This window comes from Babylonia areolata, chromosome 28 (genome assembly GCF_041734735.1).
Source record: "Babylonia areolata isolate BAREFJ2019XMU chromosome 28, ASM4173473v1, whole genome shotgun sequence".
Taxonomy (NCBI): Eukaryota; Metazoa; Mollusca; class Gastropoda; order Neogastropoda; family Buccinidae; genus Babylonia; species Babylonia areolata.
In genome coordinates this window covers 8,146,164-8,162,428 of record NC_134903.1, presented here as the reverse complement: position 1 = coordinate 8,162,428, position 16,265 = coordinate 8,146,164, and the positions used below count along the sequence as shown (strand labels likewise).

At 41.1% G+C, this 16,265-nt stretch overlaps 1 protein-coding gene across 1 annotated transcript in view; it reads right to left on the bottom strand.

Moving 5' to 3' along the window:
• Positions 1 to 15,825, bottom strand: part of LOC143301777 (relaxin receptor 2-like) — a 31,120-nt gene extending 15,295 nt beyond the window's left edge. The window contains exons 1-4 of the mRNA XM_076616167.1: positions 15,525 to 15,825; positions 15,215 to 15,299; positions 13,942 to 14,617; positions 3,846 to 3,919 (exon numbers count right to left, since the gene is read on the bottom strand). Coding sequence (XP_076472282.1) covers positions 3,846 to 3,919; positions 13,942 to 14,617; positions 15,215 to 15,299; positions 15,525 to 15,825 — 1,136 coding nt within the window. The remainder of the gene's footprint in view (positions 1 to 3,845; positions 3,920 to 13,941; positions 14,618 to 15,214; positions 15,300 to 15,524) is intronic.
• Positions 15,826 to 16,265: the final 440 nt, after the last annotated feature.

Here is a 16,265-nt window from a genome sequence, read left to right as displayed (position 1 = left end):
TAATTAATTGTTTGCCGGAAATCTTGCTGTATTTTTCTGTCACTGGGCATAACGTGAACACCAAATCAGTACGCATCTAGCTGTAGCAGGTGCAAGTTCTTCAGTTGATCCACCATAATGGGTTTTGTTGTGGTTTTGTTTTTGTTTTTGTTTTTTTGCTGCCCATCATCTGCACCGTTTCAGTGGCATTACTCCCACGCCGCTCATTTAGATTCCCGCATACACGACCTTACCCGGGTTCGTCAGTCACAGTTCCAGTGTCGGCAGTCCGCAGGAAACCATCGATGTTAGGTCGCCAGGAGGCCACACACCAGAGGAGACCCTGCACTGCTGTTGAGTCACTTCGGTGGTGTTCAATGGTGCCTGTTCTGATTTAACCACCATGATATCTTTGAGTTCTACAATGGCCACCATACCATCCATCAAAGCGATACTGGACAGGTCTAACTCCAGACTCAGTAAAGGAGCATTTGATGAGGAGTGTCAATAGCACTGATGGGGGGTTGACATTCGGAAAATGGGAGAGTCGCAGTATACTTATTGGCACATACTCAGTGGCCACCTGGCTGAAAACACATCCTGACATGAGGGTGAAATCCAACTGGGCAAAATGCCCCAAACCCCAAACGGACACGTACCATAACCAAACTATGGAATCACCTCTGGTCCTATGACCAGAACCCATCAACTGGGGGTAAATGGCGACACAGAAACACCGATAACACATAATCAATGGCCACCCGCAGAAAAAAATTCTCACGTGAGGATGTCATCCAGCTGGACAAAAAGCCTCAAAACTCAGACACCTGGCAGAACCGAACTATGGAAACACCACTGGCCCTGTCACCAGAGCCATCAACTGAGGGTCCACGGCGTTCATAAAACAAAAGACTCTATCCGAGATTATCATGAGTTATGACAGAGAGTAAACAAAATCAATAATCAAATGTAGATTTAGTGGATGCAGCAGGCGATGCTGATTTGCTGACTGTTGTTTGCACTTACCATAACAGGTTGTGTGACACGATCCCATGTTTGTTTGGCAATGGCAAAGCGATGGCACTGAAAAAAAGAAAAAAAGAAGAAAACTTCTTGACAAGAGAATGTTTCAGCAGCAAGTTGTAGTGTTCTACATCAAAGCATCTGTTGATAAGAAGAAAACTTCTTGACAAGAGAATGTTTCAGCAGCAAGTTGTAGTGTTCTACATCAAAGCATCTGTTGATAAGAAGAAAACTTCTTGACAAGAGAATGTTTCAGCAGCAAGTTGTAGTGTTCTACATCAAAGCATCTATTGATAAAGTCATCCGTGCTGATGCTTTGTTCTAAAATGGTAGTCCTGCCACCAGCCTTGGTACCCTTTGCTACAAAAGGTTCTGTGGAAAAAGTGTCAATGAAAGCCACCTTTGTTCAAGTTAATACACTTCCCCTGACTTCAATGAAATTCAACTCAATGTATGTTTTATCTGCAGGTTCAGTTGTGGGTTGATGTTCCTGTCGAATGAACCTAAAGAACTGGGGGTGGTCATTTCTCCAGGACTGTTTCTGTCCATACGAGACTGATCTTCCACCAGTTCCAGAGGCTTTATTCCACAGCTACATATGCAATTTGCATAACAGGCTGACTCCAGGCGATGTAATAAAGCATGGTATTTCATGTTCTGCAGCATTATGGAAACTTCAGGATGTGTAAGCTGAGCAAAAATCACCAGCACTAGCACCGCTTGGACTGCACTGAAGATGCGAGTGGCGTCACTAATTTGATTTCGATCTAAATTTTTAGTCATCGAAACCTCGGCCACTGACTGGGGTATGAAATTTAACCCCAACAAGTGCTACATCCTCAGTATACAGCAGTCAACCAACCACATCTACTCCCATATAACACACCCCTTCAGCACCTCCACACAAACCCCTATCTAGGTATTCAAGTCTCTGTTGACCTGAAATGGAGCACCCACATTGCCTACACCTGCAAAAAAGCACACAGCACCCTTGGCTTCCTCAGGAGAAACCTGCGTTTCTGCCCCCTCCAGTGCAAGAAAAATGCATATCTATCCCTCATCAGACCAGCCCTCCAGTATGGCTCTATCATATGGAGTCCTTACCTCAAACAGGATATTGATAAACTTGAAAAAGTGCAGCGCCTATCTGCCCGGTTCATAACCGGCGATAATAAATTCAGAACACCCTGCTCCATCACCAAGATGCTTCACACTCTGCAACTGCCGACACTCCAACAGCGCAGACATGATCTACGCCTCATCTTCCTCTACAAGGTGGTTGAGGGGTTGGTACCGGCCATACCACCTACTGAGTACTTAACCCCACATAAACCAGGACGACTCACAAGGCCACGAACATCTGGCGATCTGTACGACACCACCAGTGCGATCTCTAATCACATAAGAAACAAGACAAGAACATTCCAAGTCAGCAGATGTCAGACAGAGCAATACAGTCATTTTTTGTTAGCACAGTAAAAGACAGGAACCACCTGGAAGAAAACATAGTAAGAGCACCAACTTCTGAGATCTTCAAAAAACTATTAACACCCCAACAGTGAACCTGCCAAGCTGCGCACAAACCCCACCCGTCGCGATAATGCCATAATCTTGGCGACAGCGATGTACTCAACAGATACAGATTGCTAGTATTAGTGAGCACAATAACATTGTCAATGAAATATTTTCGTTCTGTTTTTATATCTTGTGATATTTCCGGACAATCGATCTGGATTTTTCATTCTGTGTTTCGTTGTGGAGTCTATGTTGATAAACGGTGCACATCAAAATGTTCAGTGCTTGATTTTATGTATGTGGTACATCTGTACGTGTTTTAATTTGATTGTGTTTTCCTTCATTTCCGTCACTGCATGTGTGTTTCACAGTATTGTTTTTTTTTGTGTGTTTTTTTAATGCATGTTTGTGTTGTTTGTTTGTTTTTTGTTTTGTTTTGTTGTTGTTTTTTTGACATGACACTAATGTATGACATCATGAAATTTGAAAGTAATCTAACAAACAGTTATCACTATTCCTTTCACATGCACGCGTTTGCATGTACCCATGGCTGCGCAGCTGGAGGGTACGGGGGGGCTGAGTGGAGGGTACTCCAGGTGCACTCATTGGGTAGAAAGTGTTAAGTCAACGACACATTTCTTTGGCCCTAGCCAGCTGCCTTATCTCTGTAAGCTTTCCTTGCATAACTCGGTCTCGTGCAAGTATAATAGGCTCCTTGCATACGTCGACTGATTTCTTTTGTAGCAGTAAAGTTTCTACGCCACTACCTGACCCCTCACTTTGTCCTCACTGGCATTTGAACAGCAGACCTACAAATATTACTTCTTATGACAACAGTAGTGTTTCTATTTCATTCCACAGAAATGTTCCAATAAGTGTCAACTGAAATTCGTATGATAAATGTTTCAACAAATTAAGGACATTTTGTTCTTACCAACACTGTTGCATCTCATCTCATACTCTGTTAGCAGTGTAAACGTCTAGTTCATTGTGTTAATGATTCATTTGCCTCTTGGTATTCACACTGTGTACTTAATTTTAGAAAAACAAAAAAATCAGTTGGATGTGATGATGTTTGATGGTCGTCTTTTACGTGAATATGTTTGTTAATCGTATTTATTGCTGTTATTTGAACTACAATGGGATTTAACTACAAATGTGTTATTCATCACAAAGAAAACAAATGGGTGGGCAAACAATGTCCAATATCCTGAGGATGGCAATATGATTTGCATCTTCTTTAACATTCTGAAGAACACACACTGTGGACGGTATGTTCGTTGTGTCCTTCACAGTGTGTTATATTGCATTGTTTTGTCTGTGCTCACGTTGTCACACAAGACGACAGCTTGGACAACGCCAGTGTGAACACAACTGCTCGTCCACTGGGATTGGGTGACATCTGCCCCGGAGTCAAATTCTTCATGAACCACAACATCACAAACCACACAGTGATGCAGGTCAATCATTCAGACTGTAAGAATAACCTACCAAATTACACGACACATCCAGGAGTGGTGTATGGGGTGTGTGATGATTCCACTTCTTTCTGTAAACTGCTTGTGGGGGTACCAGTAGGATTGTGTGTTCAGGTTGCTGTTGAACGGTTGGCATACTGGTGTGGATCGAATCAGTGGGAAACAGAAATAACCTCTATGATATTTGTTACGCTGGTGTCAAAATGTAGTTTTCACGGTGCTAAAGACATGGTTTATGACTTCAAAGACAATGCCCTAAACGTCAAACACTTTAACTACCCAGCGCTAAAAATACTTATCAGTGTGATTAAAAGACATCGTTTGATTACAATACACATATCTGAGTATTCTGGGTTTGTGGTTGTGCCTTACTTTTATTACAGTTTGTATCGTGAGGAAGAATTGAAAATTCCACCAAGATGTGTCATCATAATAGACATTCAGCAGTCATTCAGTCCAATGGTTTGTTTTGCGTATGAAAAGATACAATTTATATACAGAAAACCAAACACAACAAAGTTAAGTGTTGAATCTTTGTGCCCTGAGCGCTCAACACCTGCTTCCATTTTGGCCCCCACGTACCTTCAAATTCGGTACAATTACCCTGGCCGACAGAGATATCCAACTAAAATACAATATTTTGTCTTTACCCAAAATCATCAGCTTCACAAGCTGCCAAGTGGTTTGTACAACTGTTCCACGAGTTTCTATTTCACGTTTCAGCGGTGTCTGAACTGTAATTTGAAAACAGAGTGTGAAGATGGACGAGATGAAACAGAACACTGTCCTTTCAGTGGTCCTGGTTGTCAGGGTTTGGTGGCTTCACGTAACAAGTGTTTTGAATTGCTTAGATTCGAAATATATATGCTGCATGCATCTGCAATGTATGAATGTATGAAAAAGCATATGCATGGAACACTGGCTTCACTGAAAACGAGAAAAGAACAGAATGATTCTCTTCACATTTTTAGAAACTATCACACATTTAAGGTATTTTTTGGTTACTTTTCAGGATGGGGTTCTGTCCCTTTTATGTACAGCAAGTTCCGTATCTGGAATGACGAAACTTTGATTTACAAACTGAATCATTTCCTTGAACTGCCTCCATATTATCCATCTAGGATTCGTTTTAGTAGAGAATTAGATATTATGACTATCGGCCATGAAGAAGATGTTATGCATTGGAAATTGAATTTAGCACTGTGTGAAATATCCTTACATCCTCCCAGCGTGTTGCCTTCACACACCCCACCAGCTGCTTTACAGGTTTCTCCATCCGCTTTCACAAACACCAGACAGATTTTAACTTCTTGCCCGGACAGTCGCACGACACACGTGTTTTTCTCGAATGATCCACAGACCCTTTGTCATCAAACAACACATTCATCTTTTCTTTTCTTCCCAAACAAGACTGGCATGCAGAGTACTAAAATGAAACTTCTCGGTGGGATACAACACACACATATCATGTTCACATGTGATGACGATGCCACAACAATGCACCATACCCTGGTGTGTGACTTCAGAAAAGATTGTCCAGATAACAGTGACGAGTCATTTTGTGAGCACCCTTCATGTGACGGGTTTCTGTGCTCAAACGGTCAGTGTGTTTTGAACAGCCAATGCTGTAATGAGTTCTCTGACTGCCTGGACGATTCTGATGAGGTGTTTTGTCCAGAAGACTATTCATATTATTTTGAAGCCAGAGACAATGACAAGAAGCATGGTTTGTATATCAACCTGGATGGTGCTGGATATTTTACTCTGCGGGTGAAAAAAGGGGATGAACCTTGTCCTGACAGTCATTATCGTTGTACAGCTGAGTGGTTATACTGTCTTCCTGTTTACACTCGATGCAATGGATTCAATGACTGTGTTTATGGAGAAGACGAACTGGACTGTACAACAAGGACGTGTTCTGGTTTCTACACATGCCGAGCTTCCAGGGTCTGTGTGCATAGAGATCATCTGTGTGATGGCTGGGGTCAGTGCCCACAGGGAGACGATGAACTGATGTGTGACATGACCTGTCCTGAAGTTTGTCTTTGTCAAGGTCGTTCTTTCTTGTGTGACAAACCTTTTCCTGTTGCACTGTTCCCTCTACTTCGAACCGTGGATGCCAGAAACTCTGGCATGCTGCTGACTGACTTTACTTTGAACATGTATCTGATTCACTTGAGTTTGTCCAATTGTTCTCTTGTTAACGTTTCACACACTAAGTTGTCCAACTTGCATTCCATTGATCTTTCAGATAATCAAATAAAGAATTTGGATACATCAGTTTTTCTAGAGCTATCACATTTAAGATCTCTGCAAGTTTCAAACAACCCTATGAACAAACTGACAAATACGTACTTGAAGCACATCCATTATATCTTAAGACGGATTGACATGTCACGAATACGTTTAGTGGTACTGGACAGTGAATTGTCAATGTACCTGCCTCAAATGAAGTATTTAAACATTTCATTTTCCACAATAGAAAGTGTTGGACGCAGGGGGTTCAAAAGCATGCCACAGCTGATTGAGCTGGACGTGAGAGGGAACCACGTGACCAGTTTTCCTCAGGATTTACTATCACCCTTAAACTGTTTAAAAAGCATATTTTCGTCAGACTTCAGGTTGTGCTGTGAAAACATGTTCCCAAAAACATCCACTAAGATCACCTGCTTTGCTCCCGACACTATATTACGTTCCTGCAAAACGCTGTTTCCAACAGACCTGTATCGGGTCTTCTTTTGGCTTATTAGCATTTCCGCCATTTTTTGTACTTTGCTTTCCTGTGTTGTATCATTCTCAATGAAAGAAAGGTTATGCAGTTATTTCATAATGGCAATTGTCCATCTGCAGTTTGCAAACGTCTGTATGGGAACTCACGTTGGCATTGCTGTGGTGGCAGATGGACTAATTCATCGAGAGTACATCCACGTTGAGAAGAAATGGACTGGCAGTGTGGTTTGTATGGTGAGTGGTTTTCTGTCTTTTCTGTCCAGTGAAATGTCTGTTTTGAGCATTTGGTTCATCACTTTGTATCACACCTTTACCCTTTGTTTCCCTGGGTGTGCCTCAACATCTAGTAAACGTTCAGCAGCTGTAGCGTGTGGGATAACATGGAGTGCTGGAACGTTGTTGTCCTTGATACCGTTTTTTCCAGGACTTTCTCACTGGGGACTTGATGGGCAGTCAGGTCTGTGTCGCCTGGCTTTATTTGACAACTATAACCCACAGCATAAGTTTAGATGGTTCACAGTGACAACTAACATCAATTTTATTTTCTGTATAACTGTTGTGTCGGGTCAAATTCTCATCTATCGACAGATACCAAAATACAGATTTGCACTTGATTCTGTAAACAGATCACTTCATTCTTCCATTCATCTTATTGGAAATGTGACTGTTGTCAATGCTGTTTTCTGGATCATTTTTGGCCTGGTTGCCATTTCAAGATCATACGGCACTATCACAGACAGGATCTATGGCACTATGGTTGTGTTCATGCTACCACTTGGCTCTGGCCTCAACCCACTCCTGTACATGTGGACCATCAGAAAACAACACCGGAGTATTGCCCTAGAAGAGAAAGTTTTACACATGTTGAAATGTCAGCTGGCCAAATCAGGCCGTAAACCACAGCAATGAGTAGAAACCGGATGTGAAAGGAGAAATGAGACGGAGGAGGGGATATGAAAGAAAAGACAGAAAGAACCCTTACAGAAGCACACATTGTACACAGCAAGACCAGTGATGCAAGCTGATACAAGACACGAGGACAAGGACCAGACATGCGAACAAGACAAGTACACATACCAAGACGAAAGGACAAGAAGACATGACAGGACAAAAGGATAATAAGACACGACACGACAAAAGGACCAGAACTCATACCAAGACAAAAGGACAATGACACATACCAAGACAAAAGGACAAGAAGACATGACAGGACAAAAGGACAATATGACATGACAGGTCAAAAGGACAAGAACACATACCAAGACAAAAGGACAACATGACATGACAGAACAAAAGAACAAAATCATCATATACACAAACAGTTCAGTCACCTGAATATCAGTCTGGTTGGGGACAGGGAACAGTTTCAGTTTCAGTAGCTCAAGGAGGCGTCAATGCGTTCGGACAAACCCATATATGCTACACCACATCTGCCAAGCAGATGCCTGACCAGCAGCGTAACCCAACGCACTTAGTCAGGCCTTGAGAAAAACAAAATAATAAAAAAATTAAAATATAATAAAATAATAATAATAAAAGTAAAATAAATAAAATAAAAAGGAATAAGTAAATAAATAAATGATAGATAAATATATAAAAAAAGAACTACTACTAATAATAATAATATTTATAGGGTGCAAAAACTTGATGAAGTCAACTATAAGCATGCAAAAACAAAAAAACAAAAATGTTAATAAAATAAAATAAATAAAAAAAAATAAATAAATAGAATAAAATAAATAAATAACAGACAACAATGATGATAAATAGGCAAATAAATGTAAAACATGCAGGCACACATTCACACATACATATACATCAGGGAAGAGAATGTTGCGAACAAAGTGACACCATCCAGTCTGACAATGCAGTTTGAAGCTGTGACACATGCTAGCAGTCCAGTGGCTGGTATCCACAAGTAAGGTGATAAGAAGCACGCGATCGCTTTTGTGTTTATTTATATCTATCAGTCTGACCATCTCTCTGTATGTGTGGGTGCGTGTGTTCCTGTGCACAGGTGGTTGTATTGTATGTGTTTTGTTGAATAGATCTCTAACGGGATAAGTGGTATTTATATTCATCCCGATGACTCGAATTACAGTGACATCGACCTGTTTGATGAGCTAGAAATTGAACTGTCACTAACTTAAATGATAAACACGACGATTGTTATGCACATCTGAAGGGTGACGTTGATGCATATACAAAATGTCTTATTCAGTTTTCAGTTTCTCAAGGAGGCGTCACTGCGTTCTGAGAAATCTATATACGCTACACCACATCTGCTAAGCAGATGCCTGACAGTAACATAGCCCAACGCACTTGTCAGGCTTTGGGTGCTTGTTTATATAATTGTGTACCTGTCAGAGTGGGTTTCTTTTCACATAATTTTGCCAGAGGACAACACTCTCGTTGCCATGGGTTCTTTTTCAGTACGCCAAGTGTGTGCTGCACACGGCTGCCTCAGTTCATTGTGTCATCCGAAAGACTAGACGCTCAGTTTGATTTTCCAGTCAAACATGGGAAAAAGGGCAAGAGCGGGATTCGAACTCACACCCTCACGGACTCCGTATTAGCAGCTGAGCGTCTTAACCATTCTGCCACCTTCATGCTCATGTTTTAATGGTAATACAGATGTCAGCCAGTTCAATGCCATTCTTTTTTTTATGATTGACATGTTTCAAGAATGCACTGAAAAATCTGTTCAACCTTGTCATAGAACATTGCAAAACAGAGAAAGGCCTAACAATTCCGGTTTCCATCCACTGGATATGTGAAAAAAAATAAATAAATAAATTATCGTTTTTCATGTTCAATGGCAGGGTGGGATCTGGTGGTAATATTGGAATGTGCACAAGCCCTGGCAGCACTGTGGCTGCCCATATGATAGGGTCATCATTTCTGTTGCAGCCAGTGCAAGACTCCAAAGTTGATTCATTTGATGTCCATAGCTCTATAGTTTATCAGTTAGATTTTGAAAGTGAGAATGCTATATCCATTGATCTTTTTAGATAAAGCAAAAAAATTGAAGGGTGTCATATGGGCATTACTGATCAACCATGTTGTCGTGAATCTTTTTTGAAATGAAATGTTAAATACTACTACTACTACTACTACTAATAATAATAATAATAATAATAAACATCAGCCAAAGTCGCCAAATTTCCTCCTGGCTAAATTATGTGTTTGAATCTGTTGAGAGAGCAAAGGACCAAAATCACTCCCCTGGATAACCTGGATAACAAAAACAAACAAACAAACAAAACAAAACAAAAAAACAAAAAAACAAACGAGACAACAAGAACAGCAACAACATTAAAACAAAATTAAAGAAACTAATTATAAAAAGAAACATAAAAAAGAAATAGAGAAAAAAACAAAACAAAAAACTTGCGTGATTCGTGTTCTAACATCCCGTGGCCCTGCTTTGAGTGACCTTAGATTTCAGTTAATTCCACAAAAATATTACACACGCCCAACTACATTTGGACTTGTTTTGCTGATGTCATTGACAAACGAAACCCTTATGAAACAGTTTGCTGTTTACTTGTATAAAGCATTTAAAATATGCAGTATATTATCATTTGTTGTGTATTTTCAGCTTGTAGTTGAACATTTACTGACGTGTATTTATTGTTGGTAGTATGGTAGTATGCATTTATTGTTGTGGATTATTGTTCACTGTACCCCCTTCATGAGGGGCCATGGCCTTATTGAATCAATCATCCGTATCCGTATCTCTCTTTAAGGGGGGAGGTGGCAGAATGGTTAAGATGCTCATCTGCCAATACAGAGAGTCTGTGAGGGTGTGGGTTCGAATCTCGCTCTCGCCTTTTCTCCTAAGTTTGACTGGAAAATCACACTGAGCGTCTATCTTTCGGATGAGACGATAAACCAATGTCCCGTTTGCAGCATGCACTTGGTGCACTGAAAAAGAACCCATGGCAATGAGAGTGTTGTCTTCTGGCAAAATTATGTAAAAAGAAACCCACTCTGATAGGTACACAAATATACAAGCATGCAATCAAGGCCTGACAAGTGTGTTGGGTTGTGCTGCTATCAGGCATCTGTCTAGCAGATGTGTAGGGTATTTGGATTTGTCCAAACGCAGTGACGCCTCCTTGAGAAATTGAAACAAGTCTCTCTCTCTCTCTCTCTCTCTCTCTCTCTCTCTCTCTCTCTCTCTCTGTGTGTGTGTGTGTGTGTGTGTGTGTGTGTGTGTGTCTCCAGCTTATAGGGGTAGGGGGAGAGGGATATAATCTACATATCTATATATAAGATATATATGTGTATATGTGTGTGTGTTTGCATGTGTAAATGATAAATGAATACACACATAAACAAATAGTAAACATTTGTAAAGGGATGATTTTTTTTTTAACAAACAAATCTGAAGGACTGGCAAATAAAACCAAAGATTTTTGTTTTGTTTGTTTTTGTTGTTTGGTTTTGTTTGGTTTTTTTTTTTTTTTTTGTGTGTGTGTGTGTGTGTGGTGTGACATTCCCAAGCAGAGAAACAGGAGATAAGAGACAGCAGACGGACTGCAGACAAATTACGTCATGCAGAAAGTAATTACGTTGTTTTCGTCCTGACTTACTTTTGACGTCAGCGACAAAAATCGTGCCTGCTTTTCCGCTCGTACTGTCGTCGCCTTTGAAATGTATTATCCACCAGTGTTGGTGAGACAAAATTTAAGGAAGAGTCGTGGATGATTAGAACACGTTTTGTTGGTGTTGTCCATTGTGTTGGAAAGTTTAACTTCCGTCCGTGTCATAGGATTCATGTGCACAGAGGAACTGGGTTCCAGCAGGAGTGGGTGGATGGTTTGTAGAAAAGCTTGTGTGTGTGCGTGTGTGTGTGTGTGCACATGCATTTGGAGTGTGTGTATGAATATGTGTGTGGGGGGGATTTTTTGTTGTTGTTTTTTGTTTTTTTTGTTTTTTGTTGCCACATAAGTTCATCATTCAGACAATGTGCAGACGTGAGTGTTCATGTGTGCGTGAATGGCGTTGAGCACCTTGTTTGTGTGTGTGTGTTTGTGTCTGTTGAGACTTATCTCGGTATTTTACAACCCGTCACTCAATCAGCAAATAGTAAAGAGTGTGTACGGTCCTTATACCGATCTTCTGACATGTGCACACAGCAGCAAAGACAGAAGAAATGTGCAAACACAAATAAGCTTTTATTGGAGACTGGCATAGCCTCTTAAATCGTGAACAAGCCACACAGATCAACATGGACAATACAGAACAAACACATGGTTGCCTCAGTGGTCCATTCAATGTTGAAGATTTATAACCCAACCACCCATCTCACAATGTTGACAAGGCTGCCATCCCTCTTTTTGCTCCATCACTGATAAGACAATCCCAGTCTATGGTGTAAGGAGTCAACAACACTGGCCCCAAATTGCCCAAACAGTCTCGAAAAGTGGAAACCTCTTCGTCCTATACATGCTGAGACAGGGATGGGCAATTGGAACTCTTGGTTTCCTAGCTCAGGAAGGCGAATTTGTAGCTGGTTCCAAGAGATATAAGAAGAATGAAATTGAAGCAACCCAAATCCCTGAGAGAAAAAAAAAAGTTTGTTTCTGTATGGAATGACGATGTGATCTAATCTAGTGTAGATGTTGATATTAGCAACGTGAAGAAACATCGTTTTTTTGTGTTATCTCCTAGGAACATGATAGGAGCAGAAGCACGTTGGACTGCAGTTTGAGCTAGCAAGTTTAGATTACTTCCTACGCTATCGCCACCAGCCTTGATCATGAAAATATTCAAAACCCCTACCTATCTTTCATACCCTAACTTAATGTGACAAATGTCTTTATTTGCAGGGAAAACAAAGTTGAATGTAGGAAACATCTGGTCCTAATATCCAGTGCTGACATATGCTTTTCTGAAACTTGCCATACAGACAAAGCATTCATCAGAACTGATATTTGGTTTCTTCACAGTTTTGCTGTTCTGTTTGTGCAAAAAACCCAACAAACAAAAGTACACTAACAAAGCTAGATGCATCGAGACAAAAGTTGTTTTCACAAAGCTGCAAGACACTGCAGAGTATCAATATCAGTAGCTCAAAGAGGCATCACTGCATTCGATCAAATCCATATATGCTACACCACATCAAGCAGATGCCTGACCAGCAGCGTAACCCAACGCGCTTAGGCCTTGAGAAAAAAATGAAATAAAATAAAATAAGAAAATAAATAAATAAATAATAATAATACTAATAAATAAAATTAAATTAAAGAAACAAGATAAAATGAATAAATACATAATAGATAAATACATAAAAATACTACTACTAATAATAATATTATTATTTAAAAGGCGCAAAATCTTGATTAAGTCAGCTCTAGGCGCGCGCGCACGCACACACACATACCCCCCCCCCCCCCACACCTACATCCACATACACCCCCCTCCCCCCCCCCTCCTCCCCCCCCCCCCACACACACACATACTGCAGAACAATCCAACAACTGAGCACGTCCTTCGTCAGCACACACTGCATTCAGCCTGTCAAGGTGGACTAACACAAGGATCACTTCTTTCCCCGTTGCTTTACAACGTCTTTAAAAAAAATTTTAAAGGAACTTGCAGATCTGAACAACAATGGATTGGCTTGTGTGTTGATGTGTTGATGATGGCCTAGTCTTCAAAACTTCGAACAATACTCGAGAAAGGAATACAGCCGTCTGGAACCAGCTGAACAATATTGCCAAGTGGTGCCAGGAAACAGGGTCTTTCATCAGTACAGTTTCAGTTTCAGTAGCTCGAGGCATCACTGCGTTCGGACAAATCCATATACGCTACACCACATCTGCCAAGCAGATGCCTGACCAGCAGCGTAACCCAACGCTGTACAGCGAAAGCCTAACTGTAGTGATGCTTCCTCAACAACAAAGCATATGAGCACAGCTGCCCCATTCGACAGAATCAAAATTGAGGAAAGTGATAGATAACGCTACTTAGGAATACAGTTTTAACAGGATGCTGACATTAGGAAGACATATATCGAAAGCACAGTTTGTGTGAGGGTACACGCAGCTTGTCATGTAAACGTGTATTCATGATGTGATTCAAGCCATTTTAACATTTTGGTTTCTTTGGATTTCCTCCGCTTTTCTGTCAAAGCATTGAACGTATATATGAAAGGATTAATTGCCGAGTTCAAGGGAAGCACAAAGATCGCCAATGCCACACTCACTTCACCAGGGATGGGAGTACCAGCCGATGCCAGTATACCACACAGGCCAATAGGAAACCAGCAGACGAAATCAGTCACTGCAACACTGATTAGCCGACGAGCTACTGTCATGTCACGTGACACCCTCGTAGTATCTGTTTTCAATGAATTGTTCTGTATTGACCAGTAGACAAACGTCTGACCAGCAGAAATAAGTAAAAACAAAATAAAATTCATAACAATTAATACGCCAAAAGAATATGATTTTCCTTTAAACTCCATCCTCGTAATTGGAAGTGGAATACAAATACCTGTCTGACTGTAGAACTCCCAGTGTGATGTCATTGGAAGTAAAGGCAACAATGCAAGAAACCAACCAATCAACCAGGTGAAAAGGCATGTAACCATTGCTGACTGTTTCTCAAATCGCAAGGTGCTGAATGGAAAGCGAAGAACAAGAAAACGATCAAGTGTGATGAGCCAGATGATCAGAGCTGACACCTCACTGGATAACAGAGATAGAAAACCTGCTATCTTACAAGTCACACTGTTTTTCCAAGTGTCATCATGATGTAGATATATACCACGGAATCGCTCATCAGCCTGTCCAATAACAGTGATGTAGACTCCCATAAAAGAATCAGATATGGTGAGGTTGGTGACAAACACGCTGAAGCCACTTGAAGAAGTGTTGTTCCTTCCAAATAAACGTGCACATAAGCAACATATATTTCCCGTTAGAGACAGACAGGCAATCATCCACAGAAACACGCGGTATGCCCAGGATTGCAACAGATCTTCACATGATGAAATTTCATCTTTTGGGGCATGGCAGGATGATTTGTCGAATCGATGTGGGAGTATCTCATTGCAACAGAGCTTATAATTTTGTGTTGATATGACCTTTAGGTGTGAAAGATCTTTGAAGATATCAGGTGGGAACGTTTGCACTGGGCTTCCGTCCAGATACAGTTCAGTTAATTGTGGTATGAACTGAAATGCTCCAGGAGAAATGGCATGAAGGGAAGTAAAAGATAAATTCAATTTCTTTATATGGGGAAACGACGAGAAGATTGCACCATCAAACGCGATGATTTTTGTGTTGGACAGATCGACGGATGTCAGTTCTTTTAACTGAATTCCAGAGGGAATACCGCTGTGGAACATGGTCAGGGGATTGTCTGACAGCACCAGTGTCTGTAAATTGTCCAAAGCAAGGAAAGAAGTGATGTTGACATGCTGCAAGATGTTGCCACTGATGTCAAGAAACTTTAGATTCAACAACTGCACATACGTCAGGAGGGTCAGAGAACACTGAGCAAGGACCAGGTGTACAAGGTAGGTGTGGCTGCCCACGTCAGACAGTGACATGCCAGTACCTGTAGCGTCCAGATAGCGTAGCCAAGAGAAGTGCACTGCGTAAAACGGCTTAAGACATAGAAAGGTGTAACTTTGACAAAGGCATTCTACGGGACAGGTCACACCACAGGCTAGTTCATCATCGTGCATTGGACAGTGGGGCCAGCCGTCACATAGATCGTCATGGTGCACACATATTGTGGAAGCTCTGCACATGAAAAATCCTGGACATTTCATTTCCTCACATCTTTCCTCATCTTCGTGACCTTTACAGTCGTACATTCCGTTGCATCGCGTGTACACAGGCATACAGTCATTGAACTCTCCAGGACAACGATAGTGACTGTCAGGGCAGGACTCGCTGGAATTCATCCTCACTGAGATGAACTGTTCCAAGCCATCGAATCTGGTGAAAGCAGGAGATGGAAAATATGGCAACAATACATGTACAGATCTAACGTAAGCACATCCTTTTTCATCTGATTCGTCCAGGCACTCAGGCATTTGATCACATACATTTTCAAAGGATACACATTGGCCATTCATGCATGCAAATGATTTGACACAGAGGGGATGCTGACAGAATGATTCATCACTTTTATCAAGACAATCATCAATAAAATCACAAATGAGAGTATATGAAAAGCTGGCGATTTCATCATTGCACGTGTATGTGGGAATGGAATGTAAACGTGGTTCTGATGAATACAAAACACCATAGTCTGACATTGGGTCAAATAATTTACAAGAGGTGTGATTTTGACCACAAATTATGTACTTGTTAGAACCACATAGAAGAAACGTGTGTGTCACATGACCTTCAAGGCACTTAGTTATTGACAGTTCTTTTGCGGGCAGCAATGGCTGTATTCTGGACGTTAACACTGTCTTTGGGTGATGTGAGTTCTCTGTTGTCTTGTTTACACTGACTTTACACATTGCACCGAATGCGTCGTCCCACTCGTCACAGTACACGTCATAAAGAA